This window comes from Sciurus carolinensis, chromosome 2 (assembly GCF_902686445.1).
Source record: "Sciurus carolinensis chromosome 2, mSciCar1.2, whole genome shotgun sequence".
Taxonomy (NCBI): domain Eukaryota; kingdom Metazoa; phylum Chordata; class Mammalia; order Rodentia; family Sciuridae; genus Sciurus; species Sciurus carolinensis.
Genome location: NC_062214.1, coordinates 16058865 through 16081682, shown reverse-complemented (window position 1 = coordinate 16081682; position 22818 = coordinate 16058865). Strand labels below are relative to the sequence as shown.

The following is a 22818-nucleotide window of genomic DNA, read 5'->3' as shown; positions in this document are numbered from 1 at the left end:
GGCCACCTATCTCTAGAAAACTATCTCTATACTAAGGTGGTCATGTAACAAATAGAGGCCAAGGTCAAATTTAATTGGGAGACAAGTTAGATACCAATAGGTTTCTTCCTGACTCCTCAGAACGCCTGCTGAACAGTGAGCTTGTGCCATCTAGAAGACACACCATGCAGCTTTTCCCAAATGCTGAGACCTGGACCACATCACCCTTCACTGCTGAGCAGCTCAGGAAACAAGTGTTCGTGGGCAGTGGGGATTCTTCCCACAATACTCAGGCAAGAGCTGCTCTCCTGTTCATGCAACTGCAGGCAGTATTATGGCTTGGATATGAGGTATCCCTCATGTGTGAGACAATGCAAGGACATTCAGAGATGAAATGATTGGGTTATGACAACCTTAATCCAATCAGTGAATTGATTAATCCCCCGGTGGGAATTAACTGAGTGGTAACTGAAGGCAGGTAGGGTGTGGCTGGAGGAGATGGGCATTGGGGGTGTGCCTTTCAGGTATATATTTTATGTCTGGCAAATGGAGTCTTTCTCTCTTCTTCCTGTCTTGAGCTGCTTCCCTCCACCACACTCTTCCGCCATGATGCTTGGCCTCACCTTGAGCCCTGAAGACTGGAGCTGGCTGTTTGTGGACTGAGCCCCCAAATAAACTTTACCTCCTTAAAATTGTCCTTCTCAGGCCTTTTAGTCACAAGCAGTGAAAAAGTTGACTAAAATAGGTAGTGAACATGGGCTTTACCCTTAATGCAACCAGGAGCCCCAAATGCTCTGGAACAAGTTATTTCACCTAGTGGTTATATAATTTGGAGGTAAAACCTGAGCTGAGCTGTTTTGATGATATTTATAGTCTCTATTTATCCCACTTGTTGTGTATGTGTAAGTTCTGCTGCAGAGATATCGGTCTACTTGAGTACTGCCATAGAGCCCCTCCCGGTGTGTGCAAACTCATTACCTTTGAGAGCGCAAACGCTGTGAGTTCTGAAACGCATCTGACATCATGAGTTTAAAATAAAGGTCTGTGGGCCTGGTACTAGTTAAAACATACTGCGCATACTGCACACTAGAATATGAAGCCAACGGTATGTTATTTGTCTCAAAATATCTAGGATAAAACACATCACATTGTTAGTGACAACTGTAAAAGGCAAAGGACTCTCTTTTTAGCCCTTTTATTGCCAGGCTATTGGTGCTGTACCAGAGCAAGCGGGGGCTTCACCTGACATGTGTGAGTATGGTCCACGCTGACCACCCTGAGGCTGAGCTTTCCAACACCTCTGCAATCCAGATCGTTGGCACTTGTCCAGCTGGGACAGGATGCTTGCAAAGTGACTGACAAATGGAACGGGTGAGGGGTGATTTCTGCCCACACGCATGTGACCACTCTCCTGTCCTCTCACTTACAATGAGTTCTTTCAGGATTTATTTCCTCCATTCTTACTTCCTCCATCCTTTCCACTGTCCTCCTAACTTTCTCACTCCCTGCCTCTGCTCCTTGGTCGCCCCATGGACAGGCAGAGCAGAGAGGAATGAGAGAGAATGGAAGGAAGTGTGGCCACAGTAGCAGGTCCCCTTCCAGGCTGCGGCAGTCGGGCCATGGGGTAGCTCCTGCTGTGGATGGCCACTGCCCTCCTCCACATATGTCATCTGATTACTCACTCCTTGGAGCCTCTGACAAGGGACTCCAAATGCAAACCTTAACTAAACCCTCCCACCCAGGTTCACAGACTACACAGCAGAACTCACTCAACACCAAGGCCAAGTCCCTTCCAGAGCCCAGCTTTGGGGTTTCCCTTCATCTCCTGACCCATGAGTGCCAGGTGGTGCCGACCCTGTCAAGAACTGGAGGAAGCTGTGTAGCCAAGGGGTTGAGAGTTCTGGCCTGTGCTCTCTGATACAGAAGTCACTCGTCACACGTGGCTATTGAGATGTGGCTAGTGACTCTGGGATACTGAATTGTTTTGGCTTCATTCCATTTTAATTACTTTAAATTCAAATTTAAAGACTGATATTTGCTTCAGTTATTGAAAAACTTTTTAAAGTATGTTTGGAGCAACTTGTGTATATGAATCCACCTCTACGATTGTACATTTTATGAAACCTAAGTACAGATCAGTATTTCCAATGAAAACATAGCGTTTGAAATGAGATTTGAATGGAGACTTGAAAAGAAACAAAGTAAAATGCCTTCCTACTAACTGTTTAGATTGATTACATGTTGAAGTGATGGTATTTATTTTGGATTTATTGGGTTAAGTAAAATATGTCATCAAAATTTACCAGTTTCTTTTTGCTTTTTCAATATGACTTCTAAAATGTATAAATCACAGAAATGGCTCACATTATAATCACATTGGATGGAATACGGGTACAAAACAAGTTTCTACCCCAGGTGAGCTTGTGTCCCCATTCACCATTTCTGAGGCTCAGTTTAACCGTCTACAAAATGGTCACAGGAACACCTGCTTCATGGGATCATTCGGAGGACTCAACAAGTTAAACGTATGTAGAATATTTCCTGCCGAGCCCAGAGCATGATGGACACCCAACACATAGTAGGTATCCACCTCCTCATCCTGCCCTCAACACCGTCCCCATCATTGTATGGCTCCCCTGCTTCTAAAAGGAATTTCAGGAAAGGCATGACAAAGGAGAGCAAATTACAGGAAAAGTGAATCACGAGCCATTGCAGACAAAATGGAAACAATATAGCAAAAATCTAAGCTAAGTGCTGAAGGTAATTGAGTATTAAATTCTGATTTCTAGTTGCCAAGGCAAAAGGGAAATAAAGCTTGAATTATTTCATAATGTAAACTCAACAAGTGAACTCAATAGATAAATAGAGTCCTGATGTTAACATCCAGAGTGCTGCATTTGTAAGGGTGGAACTGGAGACGTCTCAGGATCCTGGCTCCTAGCCGTACCACCCTTGGGTCAATCTTTTGCTTCACACACTAGAGAAATTTCTCCAGATGCATGCTACTTTCTTACGTAAAGCTTCAGACACTAGAGAAATTCCTCCAAATGCAGATGCATGCCACTTTCTTACTTAAAGCTTCAGACACTAGAGAAATTTCTCCAAATGCAGATGCATGCCACTTGCTTAAAACTTTGCAAGAACAGGAATGGGTCAAATAGATCTTAACTCAGATGATGGAAGTGTTCTGAAAGTGGTTTATGGCAACAGTTACACAACCCAGTAGGTTTACTAAAAACCATCAGGTTATACACTTAAAATAGGTGGATTTTATAATGAGTCATCTTTACCTTAATAACTTGGTAATTTTTTTTTTAAAGAAAAAAAAATCTTCTCAACACTCAGGCTAAAACAACCAGATCGATAGATGTGTTCCTCCAAGAGTGTTCCATGGCCTGGTGCTGGTCTGCACACTGTGTGATCGATCCACAGTGAGGAAAAGCAGAGAAGGAGAAAGAGGTGTTTAGAAACTGATGGAGGGATTTGGACCTGCTGGGATTTTTTTTATTGTGGTTTATAAAATGTTGGCCCCATTGGGAGAAAAGAGCCCTCTCTCCCCCGGTGGTCTGAGCACAACTGTTCTAGAATAGAAAGTACGTTCTGTCTCATCAGCCCGGCCCTCAAGCACCCATGCACCTGCCCTGCAGGTTCCTCTCCTGTGTATCCCCTTTGCAATGTCCCTTGAAAGATCCTGGAGTCTACAAACCCCATCACAATCCCTCACTCTCCAGCCCACACTGTTCCTGAGGGCTCAACTGCTCCTCCTTCCCTTTCCCAATGTATTTCACTCCTCCAAGACTCAGCCCAACTCAGAAGCCATCCTAAGTTCCTTTCCCACCCTCAGCCCCTTTCCCAGGGGTGATCTTTGACTAGTCAGCTCAGCTCTCTGAACTTTGATCCTTTCATCCCCCAAACACGGATGGTAATAGCCTCTCCCTCTTCAGCTTGTAGTAGGCATTTTAAGCAGCTTCCAGGGGTGTTCCTCCAGGACCCTGGGGAGCCATATGCATCCTGCTGTGTTGCAGTTGTTCATTGACACATCCGTCTCCTCCTCCAGGCCATGACCTCTGGGGAGAGAGGGGCTATGCTGGGTCACCTCAGCATCCTCCAGGCCCGAGTAGGAGGAGAAGCCCATTAAACACAAGTTGAACGAGTGAGTGAACAAGTGAAGTCATTCCCAGACCTAACCACTGTCAGAAGGCCAGAGGTCTAGAGGTGAAAATCATGGTAAAATGTCGTACCTGATAGAAATGCGGCCAGAAGGTGCTGATGGCGAGCTCTGCCTTCACCCAGCCCTCGGTGACGACCCCAGACACATTCCAGACGGGGTTCCCCTGGGGCCCACCATTGACCTTCACGTAGACATTCAAGGCCCCGGGGCTGGAGCGGTCACGGCTGGAGAAGTAGTAATGGAAGTCGATGCAGTGGGTATCATTCTCCTTCAAGGTAGGCAGGAGAAGGTGGGCCTTCTGGCCAGAGGCCCTCCCAGAGCTGTTCACCATCATGAAGGACCCTGGAGACCCACAACGGGGTGGGAAGCAGAAACAAGGAGAGAGAAAGAAAATCCTTGAAAATCACTCATGCACACACACAGTGGCCACAGAGAGCTAGAGCTGAAGTCACTCTAGGAGGCACGGTCTGGTTGACCCGAGGAGTTGTATCTCCTCTGAACCTGAGTGTTCTCTTCTGTATTTGGAGCTAAAAAAAAAAGCCCTACTCATCATGGGGGATTTTTTTCCCCCACATTTTTTATTGGTGCGTTATAGTTGTACATAGTGATGGGATTTGTTGTTACATATTCATACACGCACACAACATAACAATATAATTTAGTCAATATCACTTCCGAGCACTTTCCCCCTACCTCCCGGCTTCCCACCCTTTTGCATCTTTCCTCTACTGATCCCCCTTTGATTATTTTTATTTTTTTTGTTCTTTTTAGTTATACATGACAGTAGAGCCTATTCTGACATATTTATACAAACATGGAGTATATCTTATTCTAATTAGAATCCCAGTCTTGTGGATGTACAGATGTTGAGAATCACTGGGGTGTATTTATATATGTACATAAGAGAGTTATGTCAAATTCATTCCACTGTCTTTCCTATCCCTAACCCCCTCCCTTCCCTATGAGGTTTTAACAATTAAGGGATGGACAACATATAGGAAGACTTTCTGCAAGGTAGACAATCTATAAACATGTACAGGAGAAACATTACAATTAGCAGCTCTTGAAAGAAACCTGGAATAAAAAAACCCAAGAAGTTATTTAACTGTAACCTTTGCAGGTGAAATAAGAAAACTAACCCCTTGGGAACCTGGGCTGTTTCAATGGAGGTAGAGCTTCTACAACATGGGAGGGGCCACTGTTCCAATGATTCCACCTGGAGTCTTGCATTCAGTACAGGGAACCCCACGTTGGAGAAGAGTGTATAAAAGCAGGGTATGTGCAAGCAAGCAATCAAGTTCCTCAAGAAATGGGAAACCGACTGGTTGACATTGTGGAAGAATGGGCAGTAACACCCACTAAGCACTTACAGAGTACCAGTGACAACATTAGGTGTCTTGCTCATATATTTTTCAATTTAATCTTCAGATTGGTCCTGGGAGATAGAAGACACTCATTTTCCTTCAAAATTGAATGGCTTTTCTTGGGCCGCTTGAACAGTGACAGAAGAGGCCAGATTCTAACTTCAAAAGTTTTTGCTATTATTGCTATTTGCACAAAATATAACTACTATTTCCCAACATTAAAGGAGCTACCTTGTAGAAAGAATTGAGCCTCTTTTCTTTTTTGAGTGGCTTAGACAGATGATATGGTTATTCTCAGATCCCCTGGATCCCTCCCTGGATCCAAGTCCTTTGCCATTGGCTGTGTGGTTTCTCCCAGGAGAAGCAGTGGATGTGTCTCTACCTATAGACATTGGCCATCACCATGTGACTTGATTTCATCAACAAGATGTAAATAGAAGGATTCAACCAGAAGCACTTGCCCTTGGGGATGACTGACACCTTCCATGAGAAGGATGCACCCCAGGTGGCTGATGCCCTTCTCAGTTGGCAATCAGGAAATGCACACGTGGAGAACATGTGGACTCAACGGTGAAGAACCAAGTCATGGCACCTCCACATCTAGAAGCAGAGCCGTATGGCCCACGAGCCCAGCCCAAACCAGCCAACCCGCAATCAAAGACAGACCCAGGAGCATGAGAAGAAACGCTCATTGTCAATGTTGTTCGACACTGATTTCCTTTTGAATGGTCACGCAGCATGACTGTAGCAACAGCTGATTGACAAAGCTGCCAGAGACAGTAGACTCATGGGACACCCCGTGAGGAGGTACCTCTCAGTTCAACAAGGGAAGGACTTTCTTATGAGTGAAGCTAGTGCAAATGGAGCTGACTGCCCAGGGACAAGACGAGCCCCTGTCACCACAGGTGGCTGAACTCAGCCTGGACCACTGGGCAATGCCGAAGGGAATTTCACAAGCAACTTGGAAGGCTGAGTAATGGGACTTAGAGTCCTATGGTTCTGCAAAATAACCTGATCATAAAATACAGCGGACGAGCTTAAGTGATTCTGGGATGAATGTTTCCACCTAGAAAATCATCATTGCTTTGAAATCTTTCCTTTACCACTAAAGTCTTCAATCAGAATGAAACCTTATCCCCAATCCAGGTGAGCTACTTCAACAGCTATACGGCACCTCACTCTTTCATCCTAATGCCAGAAGGACTGATAACTGCCAGTTCTTAAGTTCTGGGAAACCTGTACCTTATTGGGGTTCTAGAAGGTAGCAAATGTTCTCACTCTTTCACCTCTGAGTTCTGAATTAATGTAGATGGACACAGGAGAGAGACTGAGTTGGAAACCTCAATATCATTACTCACAAAGCTGGATTAAAGAAAGTGTCTTAGATTTGAGGCCAACCAAGGCTTCCTACATTTCTCCCCTCTGAGCTAGCTGGCAGAGCACCAGTAACTGATCCTGACCAGATTCCTAGGGCCAGAGCTGTTCTGGGATGTCTGCTTCAGCCAGCTCGGTGGGCTCATACCAAAGAGAAGTAAAGAAGAAACAAGGTGCCTAAGACAGAGAAACCTCAACCAAATGCTGTCAAATTGTCACCATCCACCAATCAGAAAATTCACCCATCTCATGGAGCATCAACTACTGGAAGTGCATCAAGGGTCTCCAAGAGAGTGAAGGGTCGTTATGGCTTGGTAGTAACTTATGTGCCCTGACACATGTCATCTAATTTATCTAATTATCATAACCTCCCAGAAAGCCAGTGAAGGGGGAACTGAGGCTCAGAGATAAGACTGAGCCAACATCCCAACCTACACCTGCCTGCTGGCCCATACCCCATAAGGATCCTTGGACAGTTGAGTCATGCCCCACCAAGGGTGGGTGACTACCCCTGCCAGTGAGCAGCAGTGGCGGCATGTCTCCCAGTAGGGGAGGCAGCCTGAGAAGCCAGGTGTGCCTGGCTCTCTCCAGTCTGGACCCCCTGGTTTCCCCGTGCACACTCCAGCTCCTGTCCCCTGCCAGTTCACACCAGCTGCATATGTGTCCTTGGCTTCTTATGATCCACAGCAGAGAGACTTGGGCAGGCTTTCCTTCCACCAGCTCGTGTCCCCATTTCTTTTCTTCCCAGCCTCAGTAGCAGAACAGGCTCATGGAGGAGGTGGAGTGGGCCCTGCCCTGTGAGGCTGCACACGCAGCCAGTTGGCTCCAGTCCCCAGCCTCCCTCCATTGTCGGGTGGGGCCATCCCACTGAGTTTCAGTCAAGGGCCGGGAGTGTGGTGGGTGCCTCTTCCGCACCCGCCTGCCTCCCTCCCCAACACTCCATCCTTCATCTTGTCTCTCCAAGGATGGCCTTTGGCTCAGCAGCCTCAGCATCACCTAGGGGCTTGTAAGAAATGAGAATCTCAGACCTACCCCGAGCCTGTTCAAACTGAATTACATTTCATCAAAATCCCCAGGTGATCTGTATGCACATTAGAGTGTGAGAATCGCTGGTCCCTCCTCTTTTCCCATCTACCGATGAATGCTCAGAATTTCAAGAGCCAGGGGAGGGAAGGAAGAGCCACACTGAATGGAGCCAGGTCCCCTGAAAGACCACGACTGTACTGCAGGCCACCTCACTATCAGGAAGACTGATTTTAGACTTTAAGTAACGAAGGAATGAACCACTGTTGTGTTGTGAAGCCACTGAAATTTTGAAGTTGACGATTTCTACAGCTTGCATTATCATTATTATTTGGCACCCTGGTAGAGTCTCTGTTTCCTCTGAGTCCCTTTATTCAAGACGATAAGATGTGAAGCAACAGTTAAAGTAACTCTGCAAGATGCTCTAAATAGGGACATCATTAAGAGCAGGAACCCTGGGTGGTAGCCTGGGAGGCATCTGAAATAGGGAGAGCGGCATGTGCTAAAGCCCCGAATCAGGAAGCCAAGCAGCCAGCGATGCGAGCGTACTGTTTCAGGGGAGGTGGGATGGGACTTCCGTGGCCCCCTCCACCTGTAGCCAGCCTTCCAGAGGCCCAGCTGCACCCTCCAGAAAGGCGGAAAGCCGTGTCTCTCAGTTGAGCGCAGCCTGCCATTTCAGGGACTGCTCGGGAGCAAAAGCCCTTGAACTGCAGCAGCTCAGTGGGGCCCTCTTTGATCAACAGGTTGGTATAATTAATATCATCCCGGGGTTGTCAGTTTCCTGGAGATCAAAAATGAGCCGGTCATTACACCAAGATCAATCAAAAACAAGAAAGAAGAAGACTGTAAATAATACTTTTCTCTTCACCCTTAAAAAAAAAAATCTACTAACGTGATAAGGAACATCAAGCAGCATTAGTTTCTTCATAGTTATTATACATAACACCAAAAACTGTGGAATTAAACCAGGAAGCACTCTCTGGCTGGCCATAAATTCTGCATTTTTCCCCCTCCGTGCATAATAACGTCCTGATAAGCGCCCCGTTACTGATGTGTGCGCAACACAGTTCCCCTTTTTGGAAGCAAATCGCTTCTCTGTAGCAGATGGTGGCTATTGTGTTTACACATGAGCACCTCAGGATTGCATTTCCTCACGTCGGCAGTAAAAAGAAAGTCCTAATTGAGTTTTTAATGGCTTTGCACATTGTTCATTAAGATTACATGAGTGTGCTCAGGCGACTGGCAGCTGAGGGCCTGGAGCTCTGAGAACGTGGAGCCGTCGCTGCAGACAGGTGGCCCCGCCAGCTTCTAGCGCCAGGACCTGCGCGGATGGCGGTGGGGCCCCAATGCTGCTTAGAGACAAGCAGCTGTGGTGGCAGGGAGCGAGTGAGTTCTGGATCTTCAGTGGAGAACACCAGCTTTCAGTCCCACCTCTGAGCTGCGTGACTTTGAACAAGTCAAGACAATTTCTTGAGCCTCAATGTCCTAGAGTGTAAAATGGGATCATGAAAAATAGCACATCGAAGTTTTTGCTCATTTCAGGAAATATGAAATGAAAAATAGCCATTGACTCAATAAATGTCTATTTTATAAAAAATGGTGAATAGCAGATGACAATGAGTCCAAAGCAACTTACAACAGCTAGTGTTTCCTGAGGACTCTGCTTGCCAGACATTGATTTAAGCATCTTTCAGCACCAGGATCAAGTAGTATGGCAAGGAATACTGAGACACAGAGAGGTGAAGACATTGGCCTGAGACCACAGAACCAGAAAGTGGTAATTATGCAAACCAATTCTACAGTCTCACTCAGTAAGCAAAGACCTCAGCATTCTAGAAATGCACTCTCCAAACCAGTAACTAATTGCAACACATGCCTAATCAAATTAAATTAACTAAAGTTAAAGACAATAAAAAATCACTTCCTTAGAGATGCTAGCCACATTTCAAGTGATCAGTAGACACACGTGGTACCATATTGGACAGTGTTGCTACAGAACATTTCCATCACTTTGAAAATTCTATTGGACAGCATGAATAGAAACTGTCAAAGCCTAACAAACTACCTGGGGGTGAGACAGAACTTCAACTAACCCAACCTACTCTTATGAACTCCAGCCAAGGCAAAGTGACTTGCTGAAGATCACACAAAGCAAAGAAGATTTAGACTCTGAGTTCCTAACTTGCATGGTGGTCTCCACAATGGAAGGTTGGTGTCCTTGCCTGAGCTGTACAGCCACAGGAGTGATCCTTTGCAGGGCTATGTAACAGGGACTATCACGCTGTCTTCAGGAAGCAGGGAGGCCCTAAGCATTCTAAATGCCACATGACTTTCAGGAAGCAAACAGCTGGCCCTTAAGCCTCAGCTCTGACCTGAAGTCCAACCTATTTGTTGAGACCCTCACCCTGGTAAACCAGGATAATATAGCCCTCTAACGAGGGTCAACTGGACTGACCTAGAATCCCAGTTGTACCTCATTTCCCTGGATAATCTGAGACAAATCCCTTAAATTCTCTCTGCCTCAGTTTCTTCTTCTTCAAAATGGCCATAAAAATGCACCTCACATTGGGGTCATGAGGATGAAATGAAATACTATTTATAATGTCCCTAGATGAAAATAGCAAGGAATCCACTGAGCAACAGAGTGAAACCTGCTGCTCATCCCACCCCCACAGCTGATCAGGCACCAAGGTCTGGGGATGCCTCCTCCTTACGTCGCTCATATCATCTTCTTCCTCTTGTTGGCCACTAGCCTAGTTCAGGTCCCTGGTATCTATGTCATGGACTTTTGAAAACAGCCTAGTTTTTTATTCTCTCACCATCCAATATAATGGCAGTTAGCAGCATTTTTCTGAGAAATGAAACTGACCATGATGTCTCTCTCCTTCCCATAAAATCCTCCTTTATAGGAAACTCCCATTTCATATCTACTCCAAGGTCTTTCATGGGGCTACGTGAAGCCTTCCACCTCCCTACCTTGTACAGAGAGTCTCCCCTTTACAGCTTCAACTACATCCTCCCAAAGAAGTCCAAGTCCTAAACTCAGAACCTGTGAATGCGTTCTCTTACTCAGCAAAGAAAATTAAGGTTGCTAATCAGGCAAGCTTGAGATGAGGAGATGATTCTGTGTTCTTCAGATGGACAGTGTAATCACAAAGGTCCTTAGAAGCAGGCAAGGAAAGTGAGAGTTCAGAGTCAGGGAGAGGCTTGGTGACACCAAGCTGCTGGCTTTGAAGACAGGGGAGAGGACCATGAACCCCAGAATGTAGATGAGCTATAGAAGCTAGAAAGACAAGAAAACGGATTCTCTGGAGCATCCAGAAAGAATGCAGCCCTGATCATACCATGAATCTAGCCCAGTATTTGGCACCTATGATCTGAAGAAATATGATATTTTAAAAAATGGTATTGTTTTTAGCCATTAAATTTGGACCCATTTGTTACAGCAGCAACAGGAATCTCATGCACGCCAAACATCCCATGCACATCCATGCTATTATGTTTTTGCTCAAGGGATGCCCTTCCTGAAATCTCTGCTACCCAACCCAAACTACCTAAGTTACTCTGTGTGGCTGTCACTAATGCTCAGAGTTCAGCGATTCCTCCATTACTTTCCCTATACTTCACGGCGCCTACTTCCCTATTTGGACAAGACCTAATTTAAAATCCCATATGATGAAATTAAGCTGTCTGGTTGCAAAAAAGTGAAAGGGCAAGGGGCACAAAAGCATCAAAAGGCACGAGGCACTGTCAAGTAAGAAAATGTACACGCAAAAGAACCACTTAGAGCAACCAGCATTACCATGAAAATGAATAATCATTAAGCCAATCAGAAACATAACAATAAACCAATAGCCACAGTAACAAACACATCATTCAACATTATCCATAATATCTGTGAAAGCAATCTAATTATCATGTATCAAAAAAAGGAAAGAGATATGCTTCTTTTTTAATACACCAAAAAAGGGGAGGGAGGGCGTTAATTACAGCTTAATGGATACATAATATCTATTTAAAATGAGGAAAATATATCCTGAAGTTTCAAAGGAGCTGAACATTGTGAACATTTTGTCAGTTGGTTTGTGCGAACGAATAATAAGTATTTCTATAATCATTCATTCAGACCAATAAGTTGGGGTTGAAGCATTTCATATGCAAATTTGTGAAGGCAATTTTCCAAGACACAGTTATCTGATCATCCACGTCGGTGTGGGTGATGCAGGTTAAAAATGGGATGAAACCCAGGTGACAGTACTGATGGAGGCGCTCACTGCAGAGCTGGGCAGGGGCTCCTGTGCAGGTGAGCCTTTCTCCAAGAGCCAGAGACCCCATAGCCTTCCCCCTTCCTGAGAAAGAGATGAAGGGGACAAAAGTGCAAAAAAAAAGAAACCCAAAAAATAAAGAAAAGAAAGGGAAGGAGAAGGGGAAGAAGGCAAGAAGGAGAAAGTAAAAGAGTGTATTAGTCAGCGTTTTGTCACTGTGACCAAAGGACCTGACATAAACACCTTAAAGGAGGGAAGGTTACTTTGGCCCACAGTTTCAGAGGGTTAAGTCCATGGTGGGCTGACTCCATCGCTCTGGGCCTGAGCTGAGGAAGAACATCATGGCGGAGGGGCAGGCTGGAGGAACACAGCCAGCTCACGGCTGCTGGGAAACAGAGAAAGGAAGGGGCTAAAAACAAGACAGCGGTCCCCAGGCACGCCCCAGTGGCCCACTTCTCCAGCCAGGCCCACCGCCTACGTTCCCACCACCTCCCAGCGGTCCGCTCAGGTGTCAGTGGGCTCGTTCACTGATGAGGTCAGACCCTCATGATCCAATCACTTCCCGGAAGTCCCCCGTGGACACTGCGACACTGGGGACCAGGCCCCAAGACAAGAGTCTTGGGTGGACACTTCACACCCAAACCATAACAGAAGAGTAATGGAAAAGAAGGAAGTACAAGAGGAGGAGCGGAAGGGGGAAGAAGGGAGGTAGTGAAGCACAGGACATGAGCCCAGCAGACGGACAGGCCAGGAAGCACGGGAGCAGAGCGGCAGATCAGGTCCAGAAGGACACGGGAACCACTGGCAGCCTGCCTTACGACAATGTGCACACCCCGACTTCACGTACAGTGACAAAATTCTCACTCAGCTTTCTCTTTCTAATCCTTGCAAAGATCTTGTGATGAAAGAGATGGAAGAGACCCAGGAAAGATATTCTAACACCCACCAGGCCGGTATTCTCCTCCTCCCTGACGTCCTGGGGTCATGGGGCCCTAACACCTCAACATCCCAGGAGGACAAACAGACATCACTGAAGGAAAAGCCATGGAAACAACTGGTGAGGGCAAGGACTCAGATAGACACACCGTGAGACAAAGCTCTGTCCGCTTGTCTCTTTGATGCTATTCACAAATCATCGGGCAAGGTCAAGACCAAACTGAAGTCTCCCCTGTCCCTCCAGGGAACCCATTTTAGTCACATGGTGCCTCTGTGAGCAAGAATTCCCTGTTCCTTTACCTGTAAAACAGGTGTGCAGGTAGAATTTCTGAAGTTCCTTCTGAAGCCAAGCCCTTGTCCAGAGCCGCGGAGCAGCGGCCTGGGTGGGCTGGGGCGCAGCTGCTCAGTGCTGGCACGGGCCTGTGGCACAGCAAGGCAGGGCTGAAGCAAGCCAGGGCACACCGTTCTGTCACCTCCCCATCTCCAAGGTGGCTCCATCAGTGACTGGTGGGAACGTCGGCTGCACACAGCACACAGCCTGGAACCCTTGAGCATCCATGATTCAAGGACATTAAGCTTCCGCTTCCTACCAATGGCCAGAAAACGGCAGTAGCACAGACCTGAATGGAAGTTCCGACTCAAGGGTTGACCAACAGCATTAGTGCTTTTCCAGATGACAAGCAGCGTGCACTCTAACCAACAGCTTTAGCACTTTTCCAAACCCTGGTCAGCATGAGTTGGACCCCAGGGCTCTCTAAACCCCTAGACTAGCACGCAATGGCCACTCCCTATAGTGACCTCTCTGGCCCCTGCCAGAGCTCTGTTTCTGTCCTTAGCACCTGAATAAATCCTACTCCTTTCACTCTTGCCTTCCTTCCGTGGTCCCCCAATTTGCGGTCTTGGGATTTGCGAGACGAGAACCTGGGAAGAGGCTGGCCGGGAGCTGCTGGCGTCTGCATGTCTGCAGCAACACTGGGGGTACGGCCCCATGTGGAGCCACCACCCGCCCCTCGGTGGTGGTGGAGGAGCTCGGCTTTGCTGGCCGCGACTCTGGAAGCTGAAGCCCGTGGGCATCCCCTGCGGTGTAGCTGCAGCCTGCCCAGACTCCTCGCCAGCAGAGGCACAGAATCCAGTTTGGTCTCAAACTCTGGTTGCATTTCTAGCTACAGAAGCCTGTGTTTCCAAGACTTGACAGTCATGGGTGGCCACTGTGAGGTCGGAGGGAGCACTGCCTTGGGTTTTCTACCTTCCTCCTTCTGCAGAAGGGGTGGGGAGGACAGACCTTGGTCCTGGGTTCTTCTTCCTGGAGGAATACCCCATCTTCTGTGTTCCCACAGAGTTCCCCTCTCTCCATAACACACCTGCTCTTAATAGCAACAAGGGCAAACACGTACTCCCAAATTTACTCATATCCATTTAATCCAATATCAACCCTACAAAATAGTCACTAGCATCATCCTCCTCTCACCAATGAGAAACAGACACAGAGAGGTTAAGTAACTTTCTCAAAGCCACACAGCTAGGAGCAGGGCCAGGATTTAAACCCAGGAAGTTGTAATTATCATTGAGCTCCTAGCCTCCATGCCAGGAGTGGGCATGCTGTATTTGGTGGCAAGGAATGATCACAAACTCCCTGGCATTAGCTGGCCCACCCTGGGGAGCTGGTGCAGGTGGGAAGTGGAGCAAAGAGGAGGAGGAAAGAATAAACATTAAATCTGCTGGCAGGTCGCTGCCATATTAAGAGCAGAGAGAACCACAGGGCTGCAGGGACATTGTCAGGCCCCAGATTGTTCCTGACATTCATTGGGCTGAGTCCTCTGCTTCTACAGCTCAAAATTGAAATGACATGGAACTAAAATATATATTTTTTCCAGATCTCCCAACTCTTCACACATCCGTTGGCATGATAATATTTTGATTAGTTACATTTATGCTCCAATTACACTCACAGAATGTTCAACTCTGTCTTATATATAGCATGTTTGCCATGCTCCATAGAAAATACTGGATTATTACCTCGTATATTTGCAATGGGAAAAGACACAAATGGAAAGGGGGAGGAAAAAAAAAAAAAGGAAAACGTAGAGGTGACTAAGCCTGTTAAGCTAGTGCTGTCTTGCCTGCGCATTACTAAATTGGGTCATTGCTATTATTTCTCCAGCTTTCAGATGCCAGGGCTTGGAGGGACGAAGAGAGTCACAGTCCATCTTTCTGCTCACCTGCTGCTTTTATCGGCCTACAACACCTGGGTCTGAAAGCAACCTGGTCACTGGTCACAGACCCAGAGAGGGGCAAGGTCAAGGTCAAGGGTGCGGGCTTTGGGGTTTCTGTGCATCTCCTCCTCCCCGGAGCAGAGGATCCATCTATTTCTCAAAGAGTCCCATAACCCTGTCCAAGATGAATCAGTTAGGAAACAAGGCCGAGCGCTACGCTGAGCTCGGCAGAAGGCCTCGCCTGGTGACGCCCCGGTGGGCTTCTCCTGTGCGTGCCGGACAGATTCCGTGACACTCTTTGCTCTCCATCAGCCAGCAGACCACACTGAGGTCACTGCTCCGCACTGTCTAATCTGGTATCAGGTGGGCTGCTCAGCCGGGAGATCTGCACAGCTTCTTCCCCCAGATCCTCAGGCCTGGGGCCTCCTTCTCCCCTGTGTCTCTGCCCCCCGAGTCTGCTAGTCCCTCCAGGGTCTCCCAACCCGGAGGAATCGGCCAGCGTGCAGGTTGCCATCTGTTTCTCGGGAAATCCACCAGAACCAAGCACTTTGTGCATTAATATAATTCGTTCTAACTTCAAATGTTACCGGTGCACCTACTGTGCGCCTGACACCGTAGAAGAACAGTAGTCCGTGCAGGAAACTTGTTATCTTTGCAGAAATCACACAAAAGCTCAAAGCAATCACAAGAATCCTGAAGTTTTCAAATGAGTCAAAGGTATCTAACAGACTTGTTTGGAGGCAGGAGGTATAAAAAGGAAGAAAACAACGACTTGCTAGAGAAATAAATTCTACACTGAGGCCTGAGGTTATGCAGGTGTCGGACAGGTGAAGAGGCAACAGAACAAATATTCTAGGCAGATTAAAAATCCTGTTTCAAAACCAAGAAGTAAGACAACTTCTGCACTCTGGTGAGGCCAGAGGGAATCATCAATAGAGTAAGTGCTTTATAGCTCCCTCCCTAACCTCATACTCCTCAGTTTTTAGATGAGGAACCTGAAGCTCAGAGAGGTACAGTGAGTTGCTCAAAATCACACAGCCACAAGGTATCGCAAACATACGTGTCTAGCTATTTTCCTCTAAAGTGGTTGCAAGACTGTAGCTGCATCTGAATCACCTGTAGTCCTGTTTAAGTTCGCTGGGCTCTCCCTCCAATAGATTTGGGATAGAGAATAAGAATTTGCACTTCTAGTAAGTTTCTAAGTGAGGCCAGGACAGCTGGTGATGGGAAACCCCTGCAGGACCAGCTGGTCTCTAATCACCCAGTCCTGAAAGGCCAGGAGCCCAGAAACTTGGAGAGATCAACAAGGGGCACTATCCCGCCCTTCCAGGACCATAGTAATGCTACTGGCTTGAAGAGGCCCCTCTTAGCCTGGGCCACACCTTGCTTACCTCCCTCGGGGCAGGAGGTCTCTAGCCACAGGCCAGTGATCAGGAAAGCTCCCTGCTGCCCAACCCCAGCGAGTCCCCCCTCTGGCCTGCGCCTCTCTTCCATCATTGCTAATTACCAAGAATATCATTAGACACTTATTGACTCCCCCAATCTACTAGGGTCTGCATAGAAAATAGCACAATAATTATTCCTCCTCTTTTACCATCCTCTAAGGAGCTACAAGACTTTGACAGCTGTTATCCAATTAATCCTGACAGCTTATTTTTTTAATCTAAAGGTATTTTTTCCATGTAAGACGGGAAAAGATTTCTTTTTTCCTTTAAGAATGAGGGCAGAGAGAGGCCAAATAAGTTGACCAACATCACGAAGGTCATTTCTTTTCTCTTTTGTCCTGCAGGGAGACTAGAACAGTGTGGATAAGAGCATGGCTTCTAGATTCAGAGTGCCAGGTCAAATCCCAGCTCTGTCAGTTACCAGCTGTGTGCTCTCGGGCGAGTTACTTAACCTCTCTGAACCTTGGTTTCTTTATCTGTAAAATGGAGGTGATGAAGGTAAAAGAAGTACCTGCCTCACAGGTGGTTATGAGGACTAAAGGTGTTTTTATATCTTACATGCTGAGAATATTGCCAAACATACAGGAAGATCTATGTAGATGTTGAGTGTCAAGGTCATTGGCATCAATAGCAGATTCTCTGAGGCCTAGTGTGGGTCTCTTAGGAGATTAAGGCAGCTGACCACACGAATCAGTATAGTAAGGCAGGTCCTGAGGTCACTGTCCACACAGGGAGTGGCCTGGAGGCACCAGGAAGCCGTGGGACATCTCCCTCCAGCTCTCTTCAGTGGTTCTCCAAGAGGGTCCTGAACCAGCTGCAGCAGCATCTCCTGGGACTTTGTTCTAAAAGTCGGGCCCCTTGGGCCCCAACCTAGACTGCCTAAATGGACACTCTGGGACGGGCCCAGCCCTCTGGGTTAATGAGTCCTCCAGGTGAGGCTCAGGAATGGTCTAGTTTGAGAAGCACATTTTTGGCAACAGGTTGCCTGAGTCTCGGTCTGTCTGGTAGACCAGCATACCCAGAGACTCCCTCAGTCTGTCTGAGTAGACCAGCATACCCAGAGACTCCTTCGGTCTGTCTGGGTAGAACAGCATAACCAGAGACTCCCTCAGTCTGTCTGGGTAGACCAGCATAGCCGGAGGCTCAAGCAGCTCCTGGCCACTGGCTGTTCCCATCATTTCCCAGGAAGGGACGCACTGTACCGCGGGTCCAGAGCCTGTGTTCTTGACGCCGCCCTCCACTGCCTACCCACCCGCGCTTCCAGGAAGGACTCCATTCACCAGCCCCATGGAGCTGGGAGCTGGGCGTTCATGGCTGAGGAGGACCGGGGCTGCCCTGGTGTGTCAGAGGCAGGGAGAGAAGAACATGGGGAGAAAGGGCAACTCAGAGAAATGGAGTCTCCAAGTCCCCCGTGAAACCGTGAAGCCACCAGGGTATCTCCATGGCTGTCACCTGGGGCTCCTGGAATCAAGTCCCCGAACCCCTGGACTTCCTTCAGGACTTCATCCCCAACCCCCTCCCCACCCTTCCTTCCTCACCCTGCTTCCAGAACTCTCCACGGCAGAGTCGCTTTCCTCTTTCAGTCGTACCTTCTCCCAAAGTTCATCCCCAACCCCTTCCCTGTCCCTTTGTCTACCAAAGTCCCACTCTTTACTCCCCACCATGACCACACGCAGGCACCAACAGTTCCCCACGACCCTCCCTCTTGCTGTCCACCCGCTTCCAGCCCAGTAGCCTGCACTGCAGACCACCAAAGAAATGACCCATGGTGGGCTCCGCCCCAGCTCCACGGTGCCACCTGGACACAGACAGAAAGACGGAGCCCACCAAGAAGACCCAGTGACGCTAAGGCAGCTCTAACACGCAGCCCTGTCCAGCGACGCGCGCCCCAGTCTGCGCTCACCAAGTGCCAAAATACGACTGGTGGCAAACAGCCACTGACCGCCTGACCGTCCTGGAAGCCAGAAACCTGAGATTAACAAGTCACCAGGGTTGGTCCCTGTGGAGGGCTGCAAGGGGAATGGGTTCCATGCTCCTCCCCAGCTTCTGGTGGTGGGCTGACGATCCTGGGGGCTCCTCGGTTGCAGATCTGCCCTCAGACCCGCACGGCATTCTCCCTAGGTGCGCCCCAGTGCACGCTTTGTGTAAGGACCGCAGTGATCCTGGCTCAGGGGCCTACCCTCCTCCAGGGGACTTCATTCTACCCAACGACACCTGCAGCCACTGTCTCCAGATAAAGCCTGGGAGTTACGATTTCAACACAGGAATTTGGGGAGGACAAAATTCAACCCCTAACCAGTCCGTGAGTTCGTCACCCAGACAGGTATGTAAGGCAGCCCTGGGAGAATTCCTGTGAACGGGACTGAGCTTCAGACTTGGAGGGGGCATGGTGTGATATTGTTTTAAATCAAAAAGTGCTGCGGGGAGCAGGGGACAGGAAGTAGAAGGGAGGGGAATCACCCAGCACAGAAAGCTGACCACACCCGTGTCCTGACGCACCTCCTCTTTCTAAGGACCGGGCAGTTAATTGTGGGCGTGACTGCAGTTAGTAACTTTTCTGGAGGAGGAGGCTTCGTGAGGGCGACAGTTTGCAGGGGCCGTGTTTGCACTGAAGCTGCGGTGCCCCACGCCCCTGGGGAAGGAGCCGCCACCCCTTCGAGGGGCTGCTGACCCTGGATGTTCTGTTGCTCTACAGCCAGCGTGTATGGTGCACCTGGCACCCCATGCCGGGCACCGTGGCAGGCCCTGGGAACAGCTGTGGGCAGAGCAGCCCTGACGCTTAATCGAAGACAGTTTGCCCAGATGAAAACTCTCCTCGGGAGCTTTGGAAGGAGTTGAATGGGGCTCCTGTGGATGCTGCCCGGGGGCGCACGAGCCTTTCTATCCCGTGATTTCCCCATTTGCAGTTCTTGAGTTCAGCTCCTCTTTCCATGCTCTGAAGTACCTCTGAAATGACTGTTTCCCCAGGCAGGATCTGTGAACGGTGTATTTCCTGAGTCCTCGAGATTCCGATCCTACTCCATCCCTTATAGATGGTGTGGCTGTGACTCGATTTCTCGAGTCTCAACCTGTTCCCTTCTGAATCCCACAGACCAGTGCATCTCACCCTCTGCTCATCCAGCGAGGGGACCAGGCCTGCCCCTGCTCTGTCAGATCCTCTCCTTGGGAAGCAGGTGGACAGGCGCATCTACACCCTAACTCCTGATGCACTGAAGATCCTCTTATCTTGCAGGTTTGCACTTGGGGGACGCAGCATGGCAACTAAGATGCAGGCTCTGGAGTCAGAGTCCTGCGGCCAAATCCCAGCTCTGTGGTCTCCTCCAGCGCATCCCTGAAAAAATGACCTGGACTTTCTCTGTCTTTGTTTCCCAATCTGTAAAATGGGGACGATGAAAAGATCAACCTCTTAGGATGATCAGGAGTCTCCACTGAGGAGACATGAGGGCTCAGAGGAAGGACTTACAGACTTTTCCAAAAAAGGACCAGAGAGGAAGCAGTTCAGGCTTTGCAGGACATAAAGTCCTTGTTGCAAATACTCACTTCTGCTCTTGGGGCACAACAGTCACGGTAGACGGTGGACACATGAACAAATGAGGCTGTGTGTTCTGGAAAACTTTATAAAGCAGGCAACAGAGGCAGCCCAGGTGCTGCAGCTTGCTGACCTCGGCCTAGAACAGTTCCAGCAAATGCCAAGTACTTAATAACACTAGCTCTCACTATTAGTGTGAACTGTGATTCAATTCAGAAGGACGGAGGTGGATCCTCGCCCACACTTCCTGTCTGGTCCTCTGACATGGAGAACAGATGGTGTCCATGAACACCCCCATCCTCAGAAGCATTCCTCAGCCCACCTACAGCACCCCACTCTGCAAACTACACCTTCCAGGATCAACACGCCGCCGCAGCCCCTGCTAATTTCTGCCTGGTTGGGTTTGTGGGTTTCAGCCTCCAGCAAGATGTAAAAAGAAAGGGTGGGAGGAAGACCATAGAACCCCGGGTGCCTGAGAAAGTCCACTTTGTGCTATAAAGGGATAACTGTCCCATGTTAACTTGGTACAGACCTCAGACTTCCTCCGGAGGGACACGGGAGGGTCAGAACCCCACCTTAACTTTGGGGCACAGTCTAGGTGTTGGTTTATGTCTTTCTTGCACATTCCAGTTAGCCTTGGGACCAGGGACAACTCTCCCTGGCCATTGGCCTTTTGCTTACGTTGCTGTACTCAGGGGATTTTGTGGGAAACCAGAAGAGGCAGGAGTTCCCACAGGCTCTTGAAGCTCCTTTCCACCACGGTCTGTGAGCACCAGAGTGGGGTTCTGAGTCCTGTATCTCTGTCATGCCCACTACCTCCTTGCAAACCCATGGACTCAATCCTCTCTCCACTTTCCAGGATTTTCTAGTTTTTTCCCTTCACCATCTATACCAAGGGTTAAGATATGCCCTGCTTCTTCCTGGTCTTGACCAAAATTGGTAGATAAGGGCCCAGAACCAAAAATCAGAGACAAAGTTGTAGGCCAAACTTCTCAGCCTGTGTAGCGAATCTTGCTTCCTTGACTTCAGTGCCTTCCACCCCCATCCTGTGTCCTCAACTGTTCCTGAGCCAGCACTGTGACACAGTACCAGAGACGCAGCTGCAGAGTGCATGTTTCCCTCCCTTGAAAAGTTCTTGGTTTGCAGGGTCCGGGTGGCCCTGGCAGTGCACTGCACAGTCCCTCTTAAAGGAAGGCCGGGTTGCCCGGCTGCTGGGCAAGGCAAGATCCCCTAGGGATTGTCTCAGCTGCAGAGAGTGGCTTCACTCCACACCTGCCATTCTCCAGGTGCTGCACATCCAGTGACCGACGGAGGCAGGGGCCTAAAGCCTCAGCACCCCTGCCCTTGGCAGACTCTAATGGACCATTTTGGCCCCAGAGTTCCCCTTGGACTTGGCCAAGGAGGTTCTCAGGTCTGCATGGAAGCTTAATTTCTCCTCCACCTGCTCCCTGACCCTTCCACAGCTGCCCAGGGCCAGGGTCACTGCGTAAAAAGCATCCTAATAAACACTAACCTCCATCTCCAACTCTGCTTCCCAGAGAACCCAACTTGGTCACAAAAATGAGGAGCAAATAATTGTCAGGGAGGCTTGAAGGTAACATTTGCACTGGTTCTTAAAGGACATGGCAATATTCCAGGTAACGAAAAGGAACCATCATTCAGGAAGAAGGAAAACAGTGAGAAAGATCTGGAAGATTATAGCACAAACTGAGATCCAGAACCACTTACTATCCTGGTCAGACTGCTGTGTGGGGACACAGGGAGGTGGGGGGGACCAAGGATAAAGCCATGCCCTTGAAGGAGCTGACCATTCATATGGATTTTATTTATTATTATTATTTTTCGTAGCAGAGATTTCACCCAGGGGCACTTCACCACTGAGCCACATCCCCAGCCCTTTGCATTTTTTATTTTGAGACAGGGTCTCACTAGGTTACTTAGGGCCTCACTAAGTTACTAAGGCTGGCTTTGAACTTGCAATCCTCGTGCCTCAGCCTCCCCAGTCACTGGGATTACGGGCGTGTTCCGTTGCCCCCCACTCAAATGAGTGTTTTTAAGAAGAACTGAGAAATGACAAAATATTCACTTCACAACAATCAACATTTCTGCCACGGTTCTGTTGGGACAACGGGACCCACTCTGGATATTTCAAGTAGGTGGAGTTTTCATAGAATGACTCAGAACCGTACAACCACTGGAAGACTGGGAGAATGAGTCAGGAAGGTCCTCGCTTGGAAATCCCTAAGTCCAGGAATCTCAGGGCAACCACAGCTTTGGGTGTGTGGGTGGTATCATCTGGACACTCAGCCAACACAGGTGGTCTGCCCACTGCTGATACCAGACACATGCCCTCAGCTGCTTTCCAGGCTCTTCTGCCTTCTAGATCTCTTGTTGGTTGGATCTCATGGGATCCTGCAGGCTATGGTGTCTGGGAGGTGCCGTTTCAGGCTTTCTGTCTTGTGGTCCAGGAGAGAGCATGGCGGGTGCTTAACGACAAGCAATATCTAGGAACCAGAGGG

General features: G+C 48.5%; 1 protein-coding gene across 8 annotated transcripts in view; it reads right to left on the bottom strand.

Moving 5' to 3' along the window:
• Positions 1-22818, bottom strand: part of Ptprt (protein tyrosine phosphatase receptor type T) — a 1023334-nt gene that overhangs the window by 669224 nt on the left and 331292 nt on the right. For all 8 annotated transcript variants that reach the window (XM_047539644.1, XM_047539637.1, XM_047539640.1 and 5 more), the window contains exon 3: positions 4221-4492. In XM_047539644.1, the coding sequence (XP_047395600.1) occupies positions 4221-4492 (272 nt within the window). The remainder of the gene's footprint in view (positions 1-4220; positions 4493-22818) is intronic.